This window comes from Amblyomma maculatum, chromosome 4, assembly GCF_055883805.1.
Source record: "Amblyomma maculatum isolate TAMU_Amacu chromosome 4, ASM5588380v1, whole genome shotgun sequence".
NCBI lineage: Eukaryota > Metazoa > Arthropoda > Arachnida > Ixodida > Ixodidae > Amblyomma > Amblyomma maculatum.
Genome location: NC_139347.1, coordinates 36,739,127 through 36,762,437, shown reverse-complemented (window position 1 = coordinate 36,762,437; position 23,311 = coordinate 36,739,127). Strand labels below are relative to the sequence as shown.

Here is a 23,311-nt window from a genome sequence, read left to right as displayed (position 1 = left end):
GATCATCTGAATAAGTATTAGGGCCATTCATATGCCGAAAGGCAGCCCGACCAAATAATAGAAAACTCCACTAAGTTGCTTGGGAAAGGCCAGGCCGCGAGGAGCGCAGCCAAATCGCTCGCTTGTGACTGAAACTTTGCAGACACTTTTTGCTGACAGTTTTTCCTGAGCACTTCCATGCAATCGCTGGTGTGTAGCAAATTTTTGGTCCGTGACTGGCCAAGGGCCCTTTATTAAAGCTCTTGATGCAATACAAGCAGTACTTATCTACGAGGGAATTCAGCAGGCACATCTCTGGTCATTGCATATGTGACCGGAGAGCTCGCAGTCACAGCTGAGTGGCCTAGGAGACCGAGCGTGAAAACCCTCATCATTTCTTAGTTTGAATGAACCTTCTGTTGATTCAAAAACTAAAAACAGGTTGCTTTATTTTCTCTCTCACTGGAAAGCCAAATCCCAAGTATAAGGTATCTCTTACTTATATAATGATGTATGTTGCACGTACAGAACAGCTTCCAGATTCATGAGGCACGTTGGCTTTGAAGACACTGGCCATGTAATGCAAGAGCATTGCAGAGTTCTTTTGTGTGCCCCATTTATCGTGAACACAAACCTTCTACACCAGGTTTCATATTTTATTTTTTTAGTAAATGCATGCAACTTGTGGCACATTTGTGAAAGAAAAGACAAAAACAACTCGTGCATTGAACAGAAGAGGCACTGCATGGAGAAATGGGTCACAGGTGAAAGTGTGAAGGCGACAATGCTTTTCTCACAACACTACAGGTGTCAAGAGATGGATGAAATGTCGGCAGTGGAACCAGCCGCTGCGGAGCCAGCAAGGGTGAGAAGGTTGCGAGGTGCATACCGCACCAAGTGCAGCGACGATGTAGATGTGGGGAAACTTGCCAGGTGCTCTGGCGACATGTGCCCGTTGCTGTCAGCATCGCTGCAACACCAAAGCAGTTAACACCAGTCAGTGTTGACAATCGGTGTGCAAAAAAATGCCGAAGTCCCCTGCCACTGAGGGTGAGATCAGTATAAATTGTTCACAATGACTAGCTTGTGCCATAAGGTGCTTTGCAAAGGAACCTAGTTGAAGAAAACTAATTTAGTCTTCTGCCTATTACACAAAGCAAAATTATGCTAGCAGAATTTTTTTTTTTTTTTTCCAATTTTATTCCCTGATGTAGGAGGTGTGCTTATTGTGTATGTTCACTGTGTGAGTGACATGCAAACAACACATCCCTCTGATCACAGCCATAAGAAACAAAGGCATATTCAAATGGTGTGGAGAGCTTTCCAAGTCTTAGCTTAGCACTCTGTAAAAGGTCCCCAATGATCATGAGACTGGTCCCAAAAATGTAGTATGTATGCCCTTTCAGATAACAAAGCTATCCGATCTGAACACAGTTAAATTAATGAAACACGCAGTTGCTGAACTGAAACTTTAATAGGAACCAAACTTTTTTGGATCTACATGGAATTAAGGGAAGGTTTTCTTGCTGTCATGTGCAAAGCTTCATCTTGTACAAACCAAGTTTAAGCTGAGCAAGTTCAATATGAGAGTGCACTGTAATGGTCCTAGTAAAACTCCTCTGTGCTTTCCTTGGACTCAGTAGCTATAAGCTTCTCTTTCCTTTTTGTTCACTAGCCCCCCCCTCCCCCCCTCTCCCCTCCACCTCCTACCCCAATAACTGCCAATGTGTCTCTTAAGCATTCCAAATGGGGAAGGAAGGTACAAACCTGGATGAAGAGCTAACACTTCGCCGAAGATCCCACAGGTGAACAAGCGGCTCGGCGCCACCAGAGGCCAGCACAGAGCCATCGCGGCTAAACGAGATACTGTACACTGCATCCGTGTGGCCTCGTAACTCCTTCAGCAAGGAGGAGCTGCCCAGGTCCCAAACTTTGATCCTGCGATCCTCACCTGCATGTATAAAATCCATCAAGTCAACCAACAACAACAACAAAGTTGTAGATCAAGAGGAGTGCCTAGGCAAAAACATTGGATTTGAGACACAGTAACATCTCAAAAAGAATGACCACTGTAACCACTAACATGACACTTAAATAAACAGCAAATATTTTCTTTCATTTATTTTCTTCTTCAAAATGATGATTTGAACACGGATAGATCACACCATGGGCGTTCCCTACAGCTACTTCGTAGGGCCTTATTACCATCATGGTGCCGCCTCTGTGGCCAATTTATAACTGGATTTCTTGTTGACGCTGTTTCAGTATTGGTCTCAAAAATCGAATGAAGACTGTAACATGCAAGATGCGTTTAAATTGTGCGAGGCATGCAATAAACAGCTGTATAATGCTGATAAGCAGATTTACCTGATTATTAAGCCAGTCTACTTCAAGAGCTCAAGGGACAACAAACATTTCAGCGGTTATACAGTCAATAAAGGACATATCAAATTGTTGCTTATAATCAAACTCCAAGGATTCCACACAAAAGTATAGGAGTGATGTTCACCTTCATCGAATCCCAATTCAGCGACACATTCGGTATACTATCAAACTGCGTGTTGTGCCCCTGCACAGAGCACTTATCCTAATGGTGCCCCCACGGTTAAGTTTCATGTGCGGAGCTGGGTTGGCTACACAGCCTTGGCAGCCTGCTGCAGCAGTAACGCTGCCAAACCGCGAGCTCGACTGAAAGTGGGCTTCAGTCCTGCATGCTTGTTTCTAATGCGACACAGCTGCCTTGCGGAGGAGCCAAAGTTCAATGCACTGATTGTTGTGAAGCGAAGCCAGCTTTGCCAACCGAAGGTTTGCGGCGCTCTTGCACGACCTGCTTCGTCGCTGAAGGAGAAGAGGAATCGTCTGTATCGTATTTGAGCTGAGATACTGTCACGTATATAGTGTACCAGTAACAAAATTGTACCTCTTATGATCAGCAGTGACATTTACCAAAAGCACCGTTTGCAGCAGCTTTAATGTCAACACCAACAAGGATGAAAATCGTAACAAGTTCCCAGTTAAGCTCCAGCTGGAACCAACTGCTATCAAAAAGGTGCGTCCCTCTTTCAGACACCTGGTGCGAAATACCTCGAGAGAAGCTGCACCTACAGTGAGCAATGAGTGCTACCGCCAGTATGCCGGTGGAACACGCATCGCAACAGGAAGTGCACCGCTAGTGTGGGTACACCATAGGCATGCTTCTGGCTTACAGAGAAGCCATCTCTTTTCATATTTCATATACTGAATTATCAATACAGTCGAACTATTTCGCGGTGTCCAGGGAGTTCGATATATACGGGGTCGAATGTACAGCATCGCAGTTATTTTTTTCATGCCTAGCGCCACGCCTAATATGTCGCAGCCATAGTTTAGTCGAAAACAAACTAGCCTGAGAAAGGAAATTGAATTATAGTAAACTCTTGTTAATTCGGCATTCAAGAGACCAGAAAAATGTTAAAATTAACCGAAATTTCTAAGTAGCCCATAGACCGGAAAAACTGCTGAAAACCATTTGCATCACAGTGACTGTCCTATGAACACCTGCACGATGGTTATCTGCGTTGGAGATGAAATAAAAGTGAGAACAACGAGTTTTTCCGGCTTCGCTAAAAGCTTTGCTTTGCATACCATGGCGGAAGCGTTGAAGAATTACTCCAAAATCGTAAAAGCCTCCACAACCTTTTTCACAGTACAACGCAGTAGCAGCGGTGCCTCTTCACACAAAAGTCCAGTCATCGGTGAAGCATTGCAGTGAAGCGCAGATCGCTGTGAAACTGCATGTGACCAGCGCACTGCAGTTTCGGCGTACAGAGAGCAGCATGTGAAAGCATGCGAGGGGTACGTGCACAGGTGTTAGAACAGCATGACGCCGTCCCAAAAGTAAAAATAGAAGAACAGTGATGCGCAAAGCAGTGTCCAAAACAGCGTGACCGGTCGGTGTGCAAGCCCGATCGGAGACTCGAAAATGGAGAGAAGTAAATGCAAGCGAAACTGAAAATATTAGACTAAGCTATATTTCGGAAATGAGGAACTTTTGATCGTCATCATGCCTGCTATAGTCCATTAGCCTGAGGTGCGCTGGCACCTTTTACATTTAATTCAGGTTCCGGCAGGTCTATTTCGCTGATTTCTGGGTGTGTGGGTCATACCTCGTGTGTGATCCCCCGCCCAAATTAAACAGAGCAAGCCCGCACATGTCCGAATTAGTTAGCGGCCAGCGCCATAGACTTCCATCGGCATCGGCCAAGGCTGCGCTTCTTGTTACAATTATCCGAGTTCCCGCATTAACAGGGGTTGATGAACCTTTTAACGCGGTAGCGTTAAGGAGCTCGTGTCGCAGAAAAGCCGGTGTCGTCGGCGTCCAGTGAGCGATAAATCCCGGCATGCACTTCATAAATAAACATGCACTTCATAAATAAAAAGCAAGTTCCAAGATGGGCTGGGTGGGAATCGAACCAGGGTCTCCGGAGTGTGAGACGGAGACACTACCACTCAGCCACGAGTTCGATGCTTGAAAGCGGTACAAAAGCGCTTCTAGTGAATGCGGTGTTGCATTAGAAACATGCCGTAGAACGTTATACTGCAGTGTATATCGGTAATTATGAGCATGTTACTTACAGAAGTCGCAGTTAAACGAGTAGCGAAGTACGTTTCCGCTACATTTCTTCTGCGCACATGCAGAGCCATCTTGCGGCAAACACAGAAGAGCCCCTCCTCACAATGTGCGGCGCTGCCCCGACACGTGGCGCGCCACTCGCCCCTGACGTTTTGCCGTGCACCCTCACAGGTTGTAGAATCAAGCATCTTTCCTTTCTTTAGATCACTATCTTCGCTCACCCGCTTCTCCCGTTCGGGCCGCGCGGGTACCGGTGCGAGGATGCCCCAATACCCTTGCGTTTAGTAAGTTTTCTCGACGAGGCGCAATAATGCTATCGCGTTCCACTCTTGAAGGCGAAGCTTAAGCGTCCTCCAAATTTTAACCACCAAATAACTCACCCCCCCCCTAAAAACAAACTGCACCAAGATCATGATTTTCTTTTTTAAGTAGCTACAATTTCTCCAGTGAAATTTCAAGTTAGGAGCACATTACATCATCGGTTACTGGTTAGACTTTGGTTTGTAGGGTTTATGTCCCAAAGCGACTCGGGCTATGAGAGACACCATAGTGGAGGGCTTCGGAGTAATTTCGGCCTCGTGGGGATCTTTAATGTGCATTCACATTGCACAGCACACAAAGCCCACTCTGTTTCGTTTCCATAGAAATGCAGCCGACGGCGGTTAGGTCTGAACCCAGGTACTCCGGCACAGTAGTCGGGCATCTCAACCATTACACCACTGTGGCGGGGCGTTCAAAAATTAAGTTAAAGTTGACGTTGGACATTAATTCTAGATTACCAGCAATGCTGCAGTCAGAAATGCTCCAAGAAGCACCCCTATTTCTTAGAACATTGCTGCCACCAACATTTTTCTTGTGTCTGCCATCAAAAAACGACTGTTGACAGGCATAAAACATGCACAAAAAGTACGGAATGCAGTTTTTCATGGACAACTACCACACTCTGGGTTTAAAACTGCAACGAATGATGACCATAAATCGTCTTTGACGGTGGAACTAGCGCAACATCGGACCGTACGAGTGCGACTCGTCGTTGCCGATATTGGTACGAACTCCTGACGTGTACAGCTCGGGGGTTGGCAGTTATAGAGTTAACGAGGTTTTACTGTATAGATTATCTGCTCACGCTACTGCCAGGTAGTGATTCATGCATATTAATGTGTTATGCAACATCACAGAGAAGAAAAATGCAATTAAAACTGGATGTTTGCATTGCGGTAGTCAGGCTTGATAATAGAGATATCATTTCTCTTCTTTCCTAATGTGCAAAGTTCTTCTTTGGAGCACTCCCTATTCATTTTCATTGCATTGGTTTCAGCTCGTTACACCACTGGCATGAGCTGGAGCTATTTCACTTTTCAATCTTTTTTCGAGTCCCAACGTAACATTAGTCCCTTACTGAGCTCAAGAAGGCACATACAGTGAAACTTCATATTAACGAACAGTTAAAAAATCGGAAAATAGTTTGCTCTATCCATAATTCGTAATATAAAATTTAGTAGAAAATACATGCAAGAGCAGCAAAATTCAATCAGAGAAGGCACAGCAACTCTCAGGGTGCCTACTTGGGTCACATCCTTTTATTTACGCGTGAACAACTGCGTTAACGTGGCCTGCTTTTTTATGTTGATCGCATTCCGTATTACGCCCTGCTCCACAGTTTGCGAACACTCAACAAGGGCAAACCCACTGCTCTCAATTACACCGCAGTGGCGGTGCAGTAAATCCAATGCAGCAAGCGCTTCATGTGAAGTCGGAATGTTCTCATCGTCTGCAGGGTCAGCCTGAGCTTCGTCTGCGGGATGTTCAGAAACTTCCACAACGATTTCGGCGTCCGTCAGTACAGCCGTGGTCACCGCGATGTCGTTGCCGCCTACAAAGTTCTCTACAGTCATTGTTGCGGGCATGTCACCAACAAAACGCGCAAAATCGTTCTAGGCTCATCGAGCTCGCTGAGCTCTGCTTCTGCTTCGTTGGGATCGTCCCCATCATCATTTGATGCACGGGCCTCTGCTGGAACAAAACCTGCGTGCCGAAAGCACTTGGCAATCGTTTCGCATTTCACGCTGTCCCCATGCTCCCAGCAAGTCGATCAAGTCCTGCTTCACGAGAAGAGTGTCAATCAGTCTCCTCTTGTAAACTGCCTTGAAGGCCCTGATTTTATCTTGAGCTTGGTCTTCAATGTCACTGCTGCTCTTTTTTTCACGTTCACCGCCATCACAGCACTACGCACACCCGCGCACCACAATCGATGCGACGACCGACGCAGCCTTCGCCGAACGCTACGATGGCCACGCCGAGACGCCGCTGCTAACACTAAAACCAAAAAACGCGAAAGACGCAAAAACCAAAAAGGCAAAAGCAACAATCGATCGCACCGCAGCCGCCGCTGCTGAAGCAGCGCTGTCAGCGATTGTGAGATGCGAATGATTTCTTATGGCCTCCAAGATCACCTCCGCATGCAAAAACAGGCACGCGGGGATCTCGGAGGCCATAAATTTCTTTGGTTGTCAACTCCCAATGCCGTCGTGGCATCTGTGGCACTGTCAGCGCCTGCGAGGTAGTCCTGAACGTTTGCTGCGCCGCACAACACACATGTAGTGCAACGAAGCCTGCCTCCTGTGTCGCGAAGTTCGTAATATCCGTTTTTATGCCGAACCGCGTTCGCTATGGGAAGTTAAAAATACATGTGTTTGACAAAAATATTTCGGAAGAGTTCGATATATTCAATAATTCGTTATATGTGTGTTCGTTATATCGAGGTTTGACTGTACACTGAAGAAAATGCACACAAAATGCTGGTCTACTTTCCGTGCATTCAGCACCCATACTTTCAAACTAAAAAAAGAAAAGTAATGCTAAATGTGAATTAAAAAGTATGTTCCAAAGACAATAACCAAACGACAATAAACACAATCTAGACTCCAAGGAAGTGCAAAATCACTGCAGCAGTAGGTAAATCATGCTACCTTTCAAGACATTTTCAAGTGCGTTCTGCACAGACAATTAATGCACTGCATAGTACTAGCTCTAAGAGTCATACTTGATGCTCCTCACCTGTCATTTGTGTCTGCGCATACAGGTATACATACGAAAGTTAAGTGTATTAATAAAATTGAGTATATTTGTCGGTGGCTGCCTGACAGAATAAAGCTGCCCCAAGTTTCCAGAGTTTCCAAACACTGCTTATACCTACCTCTGCTAGCTTTGCTGACTCGATACAATTGACCGAGCAAGCAATGGCGAAAAACTTACTGCCACCTTTCACATATTTAAACGTACATGCAAACTAGCTACGGGTAACGTGTGCCAGCTGCAGATGAAAATACTAGATCAATAAGATAGCATCAATGAAAGACAGTGGTACAAGAAAGACAAGCATATTAGGAGACCCCTTCTGGTGTTGCTTCCCAAAAGTGTTGCTCTTTCTTATGGCCCATCAAAAAGTGCTGCCTGCATATACGGCCTTTTTGTGTCTGAGCGTGGCCTGTTTTCCCCATATCCTCACCAGCTGAGGCCAGCAGCTGTCCGTCGGGTGAGAAGGCGAGAGCAAAGATGGTCCCCCGGTGGGCAGGCAGGCTGCGCACCACACGGCCATCCTGTACAGACCACACACGCAGGCACCGGTCGCTCGAACCCGTCGCCACGTAGTTGCTGTTCGGGTGGAACCTGACGCACTGTAACGAGCGGTAAAGCAAGAATGGTGGCATTTAGTGTTTATGCCTCCAAAACAGGCAGAAGGGAGCATAAACAAAAGTACCAAGCACTTGAAGGGCTGGGAGCAGGGCCCAACTCACCAGAGACTGGAGAGTTTGCCGGCCTTAGCCGGAGCACCTAGCCCGTCAGACTGTGCTCGCTCTAGACCTCTGTCACACAAGACATTCAGAAGCTACTTTACAGTAAAAAGGAAGGAAGCTTTCAACAGTGCCCTAGTTCAAGGGAGTTGTGCCCACACTAATGATCTCCAAATAAGATTTTTAACAGAATGAACGGTCTTTGCACTTCTTTAGCAGCATCAGAGAGACAGGCCCCAACACTGCTACATTTTTCTGCAGAAGATTCCTCTTCCGTTTCACACTAATGCAAAAATGCGTTTAGGGAACATTTAATTACTCTAAGTTTTGAGAACACAACAATAGCATTACAATCTGAAGTCCGATCGGCCTGTTTCTCTTGCGCCATCATTGCTGCTCGCCACATACACCGCTCCTGTGTCTAGGTATGCCCGCACACAACTGAGCGCGGCTGCCAACTGATGCTGAACCCCCTGCCATGCTTGGCCATGTCACCTGCCACCTTCCAGTACACCTGCCAGCGCACCTTGGCCATGCCACGCACTCTCATGACATCACCACCACTGGTATGTAATACCACATCCCCATCAGCCAATGGAAATTACGAGACAGAAGGACATTGGTCATCACACTTTTTCCCCCAATGACAGTGACACTTCTGATTAGGTAGCATTAAAAACTAAAAGCTGTAATCGTTGCAAGGCTGAGATGACTCAACCTACACAATGAAGGGGGCCATAAAAGTGAGGAGAGATTTATAATTACATAGAAGCTATGGCTAACAAGGTTGATATAGGAAAGTGTGGAGGAGTGCAGCTTTGAATCTAGTATGTATTTTCGAGTTGAGTTTTCCTTTATTTGTGCATTATTAAAATTGGAGGCGAAACGAAGTGGCGTCCATGTGCTGTGCGATGTCAGTGCACGTTAAAGATCCCCAGGTGGCCGAAACTATTTCCAAGCCCTCCACTATGGCACCCTGTTTCTCCATTTCCACTTTCACTCCCACCTTCCTCCCTTCCCTTATGGCACGGTTCAGGTGTCCACAAAACAAGTGTGACAGATACTGCACCTTTCCTTTCCTTAACCAATTATTATTATTATTATTATTATTATTATTATTATTATTATTATTATTATTATTATTATTATTATCGCCTTACTTATGCATTTTTGTGACAGCAATATCCTCATAAGCTGTATCCTCTTTGCAGGATTAACACAATAGCAAAAATGAAAAACATAAACTTGAAATGGCATTCAAACTAACTGGCTCTGTAGCAGGCGGACAACAGCAGAATACTACTAAACTGAGAGAATTCTTTGAACCCGCTTAAATTCACCAGGCGTGTAAATTACTCAAGTACAAACTACAGACTATCGGATGGGCAGTAATGTTGATAAAGGAAATGAAAAAGAACTTCTGCTGGCGATAACAGAAAACCTGCGGGATTTGCAGTTGTTCGTGGCCTCCTTACAATACTGTAGCACTGCAGCTAGCATTTGCTAACAGGCATTTTATTCAAAGCAAAAGTTCATGTGCACTATGTGAAAAGGAAAAATAAAGATAAAACAATGTGGTTTTTGTTTTCAGCTACAAAGGCCAGGCATGTGAACCATTTTATGGTGAGCACTCTATACTATAAGAATGAAACACAACTAGCACAAACAAATGTTCTGAACTTTCAAGTGCAGCAGTGCTCCCAACTCTTTGAGAAACCTTGTGCACAGCAGGCTTTAAAAAAAATGCAAGCTTAAAAATATCACTTTAAAAGAGATGTTAAAATATTCTCAATCGCTTAAATAAATTTATTCTGCTATTTCTTCTTTTTCTATAGGCGAAACATTTGCAACATATTTTCCTTCTTTCTTGTATATGAAAACAGCTGACCAAGCTTTTTCTGCTTCACACTGATTCCTAGCTTTGTTGACAGGTGCTGAAAACTAGGAGGCTTGGAAACGAGCAGTATGTGCAGTTATGCACAATGAAGGAAGGCTTACATCCACATCCATGTTGTGGCCAGCAAGTATCCTCAGAGGGTATGTCCTCTCCAGAGTCCAGATCTTTGCTGTGGTATCCTTTGATGCTGTGGCAAAGTAAATTCCCAGAGGCCTGAAGACCAGAGATTGAATCAGAAAAGCTAAAAACGCCAAAGAGCAAAGCGAAGGAAAATTTGCATCACCTCTGACCTCAAACGCGTCCCTAAAACTGCCTTCAGAAAGAAAAGCGAAATTGAAAAGAAGGCTTTACCTATGATTCTGCCATCCACAATGCTAGCTTGTTTTCAGAGTGCTGTTTTCTGCATTCTGGCTTTGTATGATACACCCTGCTACTTAAATGCGTGAAAAAATATGCACACACTGTGCATGCATTAAAAACCGAATGATGACAGGATTTGCTTTGGAGGACACAAGTTTCACACAGGGGTTGCTGTTGATGGCTACTTAGCTCCAAATCGGCTTCTTTACAACCCTGTATGGTGGTGAAGATTCCAGTTTGGTGCCCTGGCTACTTTCTGGCTGCTTTGAATGTTTCTCTTGGCATATTTACTAGCCAAGAGATATAATAGCAAGCAAATAGAAACAACCTGTTATTTCCAAGATTTGCTGTCGTGGCAGACAATGCGTATGCATCCTCTCCCCCAGTGGTTAAAGGCGCGCTAGTAGACCCTTGTCGGCTTTGTGCATGAGAATGACGTGGTGCACCATCTGGGTAACACCGGTACATGCAAAGTACTTCCTCCATGAGGATCATGTACGCTAAATCCAGTGACAGTGACAAGCGCTTGAGAAGGGTGGCGGTAACCACACCAAAATTTTGTCGGGCCGCAGAAAAATGTGCCGAGTGCTGCCTTCGAACCTTGATAACATGTTTGAGTTTGTGGCATGCAACGGCACCTTGGAAGGACACTTGCGGTGAATGCCATTTTCCCCACCATATGCAATGCACACTAAAAAATTTATCATTGCCAGTTTTTATCAGTTTGTTTCCCAAGCACGTGCTGCATGCTCTCTCTTATGAACTTGACAAAAAGCAAAAAAGAAATCCACAGCAAAATGAATCTGGACTTCTTGTGGCAATTCTACTGCTCAATTTCTATCTATGTCAAAAACACAATCTATTCTGAATAAGAGATTGAACATTTGATGACTTATTTGTTTGTTCGTTTGCAATGCATCTGTGGCTTAAGACCAAGCGAAATAGGTAGTCGAACTTCAGAACTCTAAATGCCGTTTCTTGTCACGATTCAAAATGCTATAATGCTATAATTTATTGTTCAACGATAAAAACTGCATTTAATATATTGCTTCTGTTCTATTTAGCTACAAATATGGTCACTTTTAGCATGAGTTCTGGCTCCTTTTATTACCTGCCCAATAACAACCCTGCAGTGTAAGTTCTACCATGGAAACTGAGGTGATAAAGCATTCCTCATACGGGCAAGAGACAATGCCACTGGTAATATACTGCTGCAAAGGTTTACTGTTTTGGTCTACCATCATGCACACAATGACTAATTGACTAATTCTGATCGAATCAGGCAAGTACCTTACCAAAAAGTATAGAACAAAATTTACCATTTAGATGTTAACTGTGTGAAATTTCAGCCCAAGCAAGCAAGCAGTTAGTTTTCTTTTTCTTTTTATTAGTTTTCCCTGCACGATGCAATAGGCAGTGTATTAATCATACGATCTGAGGAAAGCAATGGTGGGTTTGATGCGCACACTGCGAAGACATGGGTTAGTCCAATCAATTTTGAGAAGGAGCATGTGACATACCCAACATCGATGTCCCAGATTGGATAAGAGTGGCCTCTATAAATTGAGACATTGGTGTGCGTCTTCAAGCTCCATGCTCGCACTGGAAAGAATAAGGCAAGGGAACAATAAGACAACAGCTACAATCTGGGGTGACAAAACCAACACAAGGTCTTCACCACCTGAACCTCTCAGCTTTCAAATATCAAGTCTAGTAAATGTTGCAGTGCATTACAAATTCAAATGGTGACATAAATGGACCTGGCAAATAGTAGTTGTCTTCAATCTTAGGTATTTCTTGTATGGTATATGGTATATGTGGTCTAACGTCCCGAAGCAACATTGGCTATGAAAGATATTGCAGTGAAAGCCTCAGGTAATTTCAACCAACATCGCAGAGTACAGGGGCGCCTAGCGGAACCAAAACTTGGGTTTCGCAGCCAAGATCAAACCCGGATACTCAGGATCAGCCATTGAGTATAATAACCACTGAGCCTACCGTCGCAGGACTCAAACAAATTTCTAACATTTCCTTCAAGACTGAGTAATAAGCTCTGAAGTATTAATTATACTCCGTGACAGCTTTTCTTGGCAGCGCTGTGAAAGATACGGGGCCGAAACGCATTATCTCATTTCGCAGCTAAATATAGTCCCCAGGCTAACGTTACGAGCTGCGCCTTAAAACAAACGAAAATCATAAAGGTTGTTATTGGGACCATACTTCTAACATAACTGCAATTATTACAGCGTTAGAACGCGACTGCGAAGCATATTTTTTTTGTTTCCCGGGTTTGCTAGGTTAGCATCCGTCTCGGGTCTTCGAGACACCCATCGCTCTGAAAGAAGATGGAGTCTGCTCTTCGCTGCCTGCTATGTACTTCTGAAATCATACATTTTTTTATCGCCACAGAAGATCAAAATTAGATTGAAAAACAAATTGTTGTCAAAGCAGGTGAAGGATGTGGTGTGCAACGAGGCACTGGCATAAAATGTGGTCAGCCTCAACTTTCCATTTCATCCATATGCCGCAAAGTCAGCGAGCTCGATGGAGTGAGTGAGCGTGCCGTCGCAAGTGTGCTGCGAAATCTCCGAAGTGCAGTAGGGTGAAGTTGTCATCAGAGCATGTGTTAAAAAAAAAAAGGAAAGGCAGGAAGATGCGGCTGCAAAGATATGACACCTTCACTCTTGCTGCAATGAAGCGAAAAGTGTTTCAGTATATGCATGACAAAGTTCCGACTGCAGCAAAGCATTGGAACGACATAATAAATACCTCGACATGAACATGCATGGTTAGCGCTGTGTCCTCCTTTCTGCTCGTGTTTGTAGCCCTTTTGTTTTCTCAAGATGAATGTAGTATAACAACCTGCTCAATTGTCTGCCTTGATGGATATACCAGACAAGAGTCCATACGTTGCAAAGGATCCTGAATGCTATCGGGTTTGCGATCAGGAAGAGCAAGCGGAATCCTTCACTTCTGGAGTGAGATGACATCGTTGACGTGTGGCGACCACAGTACCTCTGAGCAATTCGGGAAATGCAAAAGCAGCAGAAGCAATTATAGCTTTAGCACATATTTTGGGAGATGTCACTGCATGCATAATATGAGAACGCGAGGATGGACCAAGAAACTATTACTGTGTAACTTCAGAATTGTAAGACAAGATAATGAAATGGAGCAGCACAGTGTCAGGAGCAGTTCAAATGAATCTGGAGAGGCAAACATGTGACGAAGTGATGCAGTCATACGCGTTCGTTGAGTGCCTTGGGCTGCCTGCTTTGTCGTGCCAGGTCATCGAGAGGAAAACCGTCCAGGTGCATCACCACACGTGTGCTGCGACCACAATTTTAGAGCAATAGGGCTGCTTCGACCCCCGATATGTCTCGTCAGGTGCCTGGATGGAAGCTGCATTTGTGGGTACATGTTTTTTCTTAACCTGTGTTCACCGTGAATCAGAGAGCACGTCAGAACCACTTTGGGATCATTTTATTATTTAGCTCCTCCTTTGTTTTTTTTTTTTTTTTTTTGTAACGATGGCTACAAAGTTTGCATAAGCCACAGTAAAAGAAAAATATAATTTATTCTAACAAGTCAGCTGTCAAAAATGGTTTGCTCTGGTTGCTGCGGAAACAAAACTGAAACTGGACTGAAAACTAGACTCCGTAGGCCGGCCGACCGAACTATGTGGCGGAGGGAGACATTTGCAGATGCTTTACCCCCGTAGCTTTCCTCTCACTGCCAAGAAAAGTTGTCGCGAGTTATAGTACCACGCAGACATAGATTTCTCTCATCCTGCCATGTGATGAATGCCAGATAAAATCCTGAAACGTCACTGGTAACCAGCACTTCTGCACTTTCTTCTTTTTTTTTTTTTGTGACTGCCTGTTTTAAAGCAAGGAATATCACAGGGAATTTAAGGAGAGCACAGATGCCTTGAAGGTAAGGCAACAAGTGGTGAAGATAAGCAGCTGCCTTGTGCAGAGCAGGACCTCAGCTGTACACTTGCCTGTTGTGTCCTCGGAGCATGACAGCATCACCTCTTTTCCAGGCACAAAGTCAAGGCCATACACGGGACCACTGTGGCCTCGAAGCAATTTGCTGTCACTGAAAAAAGAAAAAGAAAAAAAAAAAAGGATAATAATGAAACCAAATGCATCTGCAAAGCCGCCGGAAACCAACACCTGTGGCCAGCAATACACTAGCAAAGATTCCTTAACATGACAACATAAATGTGTGGTATACAAACACTGAAAAAAAAAAAAAAAGAAAAAGAATCACATGCTAAAACAGAGCTAAAACATAGTCAGCAACATTCTGCAATCACAGCCATACCTTCAGACACAAAAATAACAAGGTCATGCTGCTGTGAATTTGCACCTACTAAGAACTCCAGCTTTTGCAATTCCACACTTCGTGTGGAATTGTGTGTGGACAGTTACTCTCTCATTTTTTGATGCTGCTGTCACAAGTATTAACACAAACGGCAACATGTTGGAAAAAAATTACCGTTTCACCTTACTTGCATGAATATAATGCAAGGAGGGTGCTTGAGACCACAACAGTATTTTACAAGCAACATTGTTATAATTACAATGCAATCTCAAATTACTCATGGCAACGACAGTAAAGGGCCGACGCTCAAAAATGTACAAAGGACCATATAGGGAACATACGGAAGGGGGGGGGGGTGCAAAAATATGAAAGTTACTTAAGAGGCAACGCTTTGGAAGCATGCCACGAGTGAAGCAAAGCTACTGATACTTTTATGCACACAGCCTTACATGCAGCTGCAGTAGCAGCCACAGTAACCACTGTGTCACTGCTACTTGGTGCTTACAGTTGCAGTGTCCTGCCTGTATCCACAGTTGACCCACCGTGGTAGCTCAATTTTTATGGTGTTCGGTTCGTGATTCCAAGGCTGCATTTTTCAGTCCCTGTTATGGCGGCCATATTCCCATGGAGGCAAAGTACTAACACTCCCGCATGCTGTGTAACATTAGTGCATGTTAAAGAGCCCCAGGTGGTATTAATTAATATAGACCTCTCTACTATGACGTCTGCCACAATCCGAGTCATTCTGCTATGTTAAACCCTCCAATCCACAAAAAACACTGCACATGCTGCCCCCCCACCCCCCCCACCCCTTAACTTTAATGAAGAGCTTCTTCTTCTAGAGGATCCCTACCCTTATGGTGCAAGTTGCTTAGGTAGCTTGAAAAACTCACGAAAAAAAAAATATTTTTTTTTCATGCTGTATTCATATTTTGCTTCAGAATACAATGGAAGATGCCACCTGAAGCGTTACTTGACGTCTCCTGTGAGATTTCACTGATGCTTCATTCTCAATTTGAGGAGTTAAAAATTTCGGCAGCCGCAAGTTAGGGGTCTTTGCGATAACTACTGCAGTGAAAAGAAACACAACAGAAACAATAAAAATGACTGCAAGCAGTTTCAGCTGTAAGCACAGTAAAGACCATGTGGAGCCATACCTTTCCTCTGGAATGCCATCCTCTTCCCCCTCACTGGCGCTGCAGTACAGCCTCACTCTGGAGATGTCCACATCCGTTGGATCACTCCGCAGTGCACGGGGTAGTAGACTGTAGAGCCGAATAGCAGAGTCTTCAAAGCCACAGGCTAACATGCTGCCATCGTCCGGTTGCGATGCTGAACAGAGGCTGTTGACATTCACAAAGTGACATGCAAAAAAAGAAAGAAAGTACAATTCCTTCGTAAATATCTGAGCAGGCGCAAATACACACTGCTTCGCAGTGGATAGCACAGTGCCATCTGGCATTAAGTAATTTTGCTTTCGTTAATTCTTTCGTCACTGGTGTACCACATTTCAGAGCTAGCTTAGTTTTGCTTGAAGGGTTTAATGTCCTAATGCGACTCGGGCTATGGAGGATAACAGGAAATTTCGGCCATCTGGGTCTCTTCAATGTGCACTGACATCTCACAATACACAGGCCTTTTTAGAGCTGTACCCGACCTGCTTCTATTCTCCAGATAACCAGTCCTTCCATTCCCCAGTTGGATTTTAATGGGTGGACACATAGTACTATTGGGTTTTCCATTGAAGTCCGAGTCAATTTGTAAGATAGGTCGTTCAAGATCCCACACACTTCTGTCTCTAAGCAACACATGCTCAACAGTATCACATTAGTACCAGCAAGCGGCATAGCATGTGTGGAAAAACAAAAGATGAGCGAATGCAAAATTTGCACACATACTACGAGTAGCTCAGCATGCAAAGGAGAGATGAAGAAAGTTGTTTTTGAAGACTGTGGCAATCGTTCTGAAGCTATAGCTGCAGGAAGGGCCTCGCCTCTAGTTATTCTTAAACAGGCAGAACTCTCAACCTATGCAAACAGGGTGTGAAGCTTGCTGTCTTCTCCTTTGAGTTCCCAGGCTATGAGCAACTGAGGTTCTTGGAAGAGTTTTTTTTAGTAAAGATACAGGAAATCAATACCTATATTTTGACTTTTTTTTTTCTTTCTGGTATCTATTTTGTCCCTCAAATAGAATCTTTTTAATTTAAAGGGGTCTTTATTTTCAAATTTAAGGTACATTAGCTAACTAATTCCAGTTTCAATTACAAAAATATAAGCTTCCATCTTCGCTTTTACCATCCCTGGAATATGTTTCCCAGTCAAACCTATATTTAATAAAGAAAAAGCTATTTCTTTCCCTTTACCATCTTGAGGAATTACTGGCTGTCAATATCTTATTACTTTGATCCAAATGGCCTGTAACTGTTCCCATGCTGGAGTAACAAGTCCAATTATTGGATACCAAGGATTAAGGAAGGATTAAGGAAGGTTTGCTCTAGACCTCGTCGCATGGGGTGAGGGCTTGGCAAGGCTGATCGCGCATCCTGCTTTGGGGATGGTGGGATAACTCGAGTTACTTCCACTAGGAGCATGGATGGCTCTGACCCAGACTCACTGTGTGTGACATGGAAAGGTGCCGAAGACTTCTGAAGTACTGTACTCTGCTGCGTCGCAATAGGGTATGTTGGATTTCGTCAAAAGCCGCTTTCAATCTTGCCTAAATGTTATATTCGTCATGACCTTTAATGTTACAACTTATGTTTCTTTCTTCCATGCCAGCGAAGCAAGCAAGTAAGCCAGAAGGTTACTTTCACAGTTCAATCACAGGAAGTGTAGCTCGATTTCACAACTGTCAGGGCATGATCATGTGAAGCATATTTGGCACAAGCGAGTTGGCCCTGGGCAGCTGAGAGAGCTGTGGCCATACTTGTGATATTTGTAGTAGCAACATGAGTTCGGAATGCATTGTTTTATTTTGAGTTTTATGTAATACCTCCACAGAATCCAGAAGGATGTTTGATACAAATCTAAGAACAATTTATTTCACTGGAATATTCTTGCCTTATTTTGATCCTGTATGCATTTGTTGTGTTTTAATTTTGTAATCCTTCCAGTAGTTTCTCTTCAGTTAAATATTTAAGATCGGAGGCTGAGACTGCTTCGCGAAAGGTATTCAGAGAAGCGGTGTGGGCTGATGGTGATCGGGAAATTACTTTGAATGAAGTTATTCCAGACAGTTGTCATACCGATATTAGTAGAGAACACTTCCAAGAAGGAGATCACTGTATGGCAACTGTTTAACTCTGTAGCCTTGTCCAATGGCATTGGTTAGAGTTTGTGAAACTATGAAAGTTGACATAAGCCTTGCAGTTTTTCTAGGTATTCACTATTAACAATGTGGCAGTGTGAGAAATTTATATTTTTGTTACTAAACAAGTTAGCAGTCATTTTGGTGCACCCTTTCTTGGGAGGGCAACCAGTTGCAAAAAGAGAAGAAGGCATAAAAAGTATTGTTTTTTTTTTTCTTATTATGATGCATATGACCAACCATTTAGGCCAGCAATGCCAGGAATTCAGATTCAAGCCTTGCCCACACCAGCTATACGCTATGACTTTAACCTAATATGGCATAACACCGGTTGGTTAGCCCCAAAGGGTTGTTAGCCCCCTTGCCACCTGGAAGAAGCAAAAATTGAGAGAAGATGACGGGAAAATTATGTTAAATCAAGAAATGTAGCGGAGGATACAAAATGGCAACCACCAATTTGTCTCTGTTGAGCCAGCCTGGAGGTGCCTTCTATGAGAGCGGGGCAAAAGTTGATGTGTACCCTCTGACAAAGGGCCTTAAAATCCGAAACCAGCATCGGCTTAGCACAAGGATAACCTTTTCCACGAACATGGCATTGCCAAACACAGCAAAGAGTGGGCGCTCTGGCTCTGTGATGTCGCACAGTGCACAAAAAACATGCGCTTTAACCGATGCCTCCTGAAAAGTATAACTGAATCTATGCAAAGAAGATCTGGTAGTGCAAGGTAATTCGTGCAACAACTTTATGAACGCTAATAGTTGACTTTTTTTTTTTCACAAGCTGACAATTTGAGCTGAGGTGATTGAAAATTTATTCAAATTATGCGTACCTTTAACTTAGATGAGCTTTTTTTAACATGCTGAGGCTTGGTGGGGCATTCCATGTTTAAATTAAGTGAGTTTAAAATAGTGAGGGTGCACTGTACTAAGATTTCTAGGATTCATTAGGCCTCCCCCACTGCAGCACAGTAGTCACTCCAATACTTTGTGAAAAAATGCCAGAGAACAACATGCACACACGCAAAATCTTAAAAAAAAATCTAGTTCTCCACTCACCTCGACAGACGGTCACTGACTGTGTACAGGCAGATGGAAGGGATGCAGGGCGTCCCTTCCCGGACTTTCTTGATGGCCTGTCGCAGGGAAGCCAGGGACTCCTTGCAGTGCTCAGCACTGGGTGCCTGCTTGGCATCGGCACCTCGGGACACAGCTGATACTGTGCCTGTGGGCTGCTGCGAACTCAGGGGCTGCGCATCTCCATTTGTTTTCTCATGGGGCAGCTGTACTGCAAAATGAAAACAATGAAAAAAAAGAAAAAATACAGGACTGCACTTAAGTTTGCTTAAGAGCAGAAATGGAGTAATCCACTTTACAGGACTGTTTTCACTACCTGCGTCGTCATTGTCGTCCCTGCTATCATCATCATCAACACTGTGACTATCAGCATTATAAACTAAATGCACGGTCATTATTATCGCTACTATCATCATTATCATTGTACTGACTGCAGCGCTGTTGTCATCACTACTACTATCCTCACGCTAGACAAGGAGAATTATGGTCAGTTTCTCATGAGCACAGCTTGGCCGAGTGGTTTGCACGTTCGGCTTGGGATTGGAGGGACGTGGTTCGATTCCTGGTGAAGACAGATTTTTTTTTCTTAACTGTCAGTTCATGAGAATATCTCCTCGCGAACATATCCACAGCCCATGAGCCCAGGAATGCTTCCTTAATATGCCTTCACTTAAATGCTAGCATAGGGTAGCAAAGCCACACAGAATGATGAACAGATGCGTTGCCAGAGGCAACCACTAGAAACATGAAAATAAAGCTACTATAGTGTAGGAACCTGCCTCTCCGCTCAGGCGGCACAAAAAATTTGCAGAGGCGATTTAAGGTTACTTACATGCGGTGAATACAAAAAGCGTTACTATTTCATCAGGACTTCTATTGCAAGGTTCATTGAGTGCATGGGCAAATATAAACCCTTACATGTTCCTAAGCCTAACAAGCATGCATTGCATGGCCTACTAGTTGGTAACATGTCTGACTAACAACCCAAAAAGTTGTGGGTTAAAACTCCACCTACAACAACCAATTTTTTTTCTTAGAGCAAAATCAATTACTTTATAAAGTTCAATCATTTGAGACATGCAGCAGCCTTTAATTCGTATTGCATGTCGGATCATAGTCCCTATCATTCCACACATGATGCCACATTTAACATGAGCATTGCGGGGTGTTTTAAATACTGTGTCATGTGGCTGTGACATAACCAGTTTTCTGGAAGCCACTCTTTCTGTATCACATCAGGTTTCGTTTCCGATAGCCCCCCCGCCATATAATGATTCTTCATTAAAACTTCTCTTAAGTTTCGAGACCACCTCATATAGACACTCTTTCATATACAAACAATTGTTTTCGACACGCTGCCGAACACAAATTTTCATGCATTGGAACATGTAGCACAATCTAGGCAGATAGTCGGATAACTGTAATTTCAATTTCAGTTTGGGGTCACAATTTAATTCTTTTTTTCTTTTTTTTTTGGTAAGCGGCGACATAGGAGAAACATTTATTCGGACCAGAGAAGTTTCAAGTGTCAACGAAAATGGCATCAAGCTCATGTCAGGATGCGCTTCAAATTTGGCACCATTTACGCGATTCCGCTGCCTGTACTAAGAATTTTTCAGAAGAGCGTGTTGTCGGGCTAGTTGGTTCTGCATAGTGAACTGTTGTGTGTGTTTCTTCCTGTGTCCTGTTGAAGTTGTTGCACATTTCTCTTATATACTAAGAATTTTTGTCATGACAGCAGTAGCGAAAAGTCTGAAAACAACGTCACAAGCTCTGACCTCAGCTCAGATAATGAATCAGGAAAATATTTGGCTGGATTTTGTAATAGGGACCCAAGCATAGCATACTTTAGCTCGCTCATGAGCAGTTGAGCCTCCTCAACCTGCACACCTGCTTGCTTTACTTACATTCGCAAGGGTGTCAGCAACCTATGATAGGATATGGTTTCAGCAGCAAGGAAGGCCCAGATACATTAGATGGCTCCTCCAGAACTTCAATGAGTGTGAAGCTCTTTCAGCAACATCGAATGGGGTTTCAGCACCCAGCTTTTAAAACGGCTCCTAGTTTCAATTTTGACACTAAGCTAGATTGCACTCTGTCAGGCCGTAATAAAAATGCCGCAAAACGTGCCATCCAAGAACCACAAGAAGCTCGAAAACACAAACATTGTAAGCTGTGCAATAAGCAGGGAAAAAGTGAGTTCAAAACTAGCATTTTTATCAATTCACCAATGTTGTTATGAGAACAGCATACCTTCAAAATAGACTTCATAATCAAACCTATTGACAAGGTGCAATATTAGTTACTAGGTAATTTGGTTTCACTGCACTTAGAGCAGTTGGGAGGATGGGCATGTCACACCGCCAACAATTGCCGTGGTAAACGAATAGTGACTACTGCTGCCAAACAACACTAAAGAAATAAATCTGCAAATAGGTTAGCAACGCTTATACACTTTAGGTCGAATTTTTGTCTTGGGGATGTTTTTTCTAGCGGCCGCTTTTCAAGGCCTTTTTTTCCGGGAACGTTTTTTCAGTGGCGTAACTTCCTAAGACCTGTTTTCTAGGGACGTTTTTATTTACACCCGGGTGCGGCAGCGGCGCCGATTCAGCGTTGCCGTGTTGCCTATTGCAAGCGTTTTTAAGAAAAGAGCATTGTTGCATATTTTGTACGGCTTGAAATAATTTTATTGCTGTGTTTTATTTTGATGTTCATGTTTTTAATTTTGGGGTGTTTTCTCCAGCAAGTTTGCCGAGTGTCATTTCTTTGCACATATATATATAAAATATACAAACAAACTGTATGTATTTGATCGACTGTCTAAATAGCTGCATTTTAGTATACTGTATAGAATAATTGCATAAATGTTGCATATAATACTATCTTTTTCCAATGGCTTTTCAGAATAGCCTGTTTTACTCTACAGTCTTGAGAGAGTTAACACCAAGAAGAGGGACTTAAACATATGCAAGCCATATATTCAAAAGTAAAAAACATTGTTACACATTTTGTATTTTCTGAAAATTTTTATTACAGTTCTGTGTCTTTAAATCCATGGTTTTAAATGTTTTTATAAATCCTATTTTTCTCGATCAAAAGGTATATATTTTTTTTCATATTCTAGATAATGCATGAGGTAAATAATAATCACATGTATAAAAGACCATTTACATAGCTACATTTAGGTATATCTTCACCATAATTATTTAAATACTGCATTTATAAAACAAGTTTTTTTCTCTAAGGCCCTCAGAATCATGTTTTTTGGCAGACCCAAAAAAGTTAAATGCAAATACACACCTGTCTCCCTCAAAACCTAAGCTTTACACGGGGGTGGCATTTTGGAAATTTTTTTTTTCCAAGACATAAAATAACTTCCATGGCTCAATTAACAGAAATAAAATAATGCCGGACATGCAAGAACAAATTCATTCAGCTGAACTGATATTAATGTATGCTGGAAAATCATGATGGCATAATGTAGAAAAGTCAGAGGGTTGCTTGTTTCATCTAGCCCAGCAAACAGAAATGACACGGGCAAAATAAACCATGAAATGAAAACTCTGTGAAGGGTCTAGTTAAGGATATCACATAGGCATAAGAGGGAAAGTTTTCAATGAGAATTTTATTGCAATACTATATCTATACAAGTTCCTGAACAATTCAATACAAAAGCGCCATCTACCATCAGCCAAAACAGAAATGGATGATAAGCAGCGTCTAAAGAAGGGGTTTTCAAACTTTGCAGACATGATGCTACAGATTACTAGGAAGCATTTCATGAATTTTAAACATGCAGGCGCACACAGACAGGTCTCTCCTTTCATATGGGAGGGCGATATCAGAATCAGCCTGCCACAACCGTTTGCATTCTCATTACCCCTACGACACGCAGCCACGTCCATACGGCTTGGTTGAAGCGTGACTTTATATGTGGCTCATACCCTTTAAGGATGAGCT

General features: G+C 43.2%; 1 protein-coding gene across 1 annotated transcript in view; it reads right to left on the bottom strand.

Moving 5' to 3' along the window:
* Window positions 1-614: 614 nt before the first annotated feature.
* LOC146190717 (TAF5-like RNA polymerase II p300/CBP-associated factor-associated factor 65 kDa subunit 5L) overlaps window positions 615-23,311 on the bottom strand; it is a 27,564-nt gene continuing 4,867 nt past the window's right edge. The window contains exons 7-14 of the mRNA XM_084601082.1: window positions 19,334-19,562; window positions 16,129-16,314; window positions 14,646-14,743; window positions 12,163-12,244; window positions 10,384-10,495; window positions 8,100-8,268; window positions 1,747-1,930; window positions 615-949 (exon numbers count right to left, since the gene is read on the bottom strand). Coding sequence (XP_084457208.1) covers window positions 790-949; window positions 1,747-1,930; window positions 8,100-8,268; window positions 10,384-10,495; window positions 12,163-12,244; window positions 14,646-14,743; window positions 16,129-16,314; window positions 19,334-19,562 — 1,220 coding nt within the window. The 3' untranslated portion in view covers window positions 615-789. The remainder of the gene's footprint in view (window positions 950-1,746; window positions 1,931-8,099; window positions 8,269-10,383; window positions 10,496-12,162; window positions 12,245-14,645; window positions 14,744-16,128; window positions 16,315-19,333; window positions 19,563-23,311) is intronic.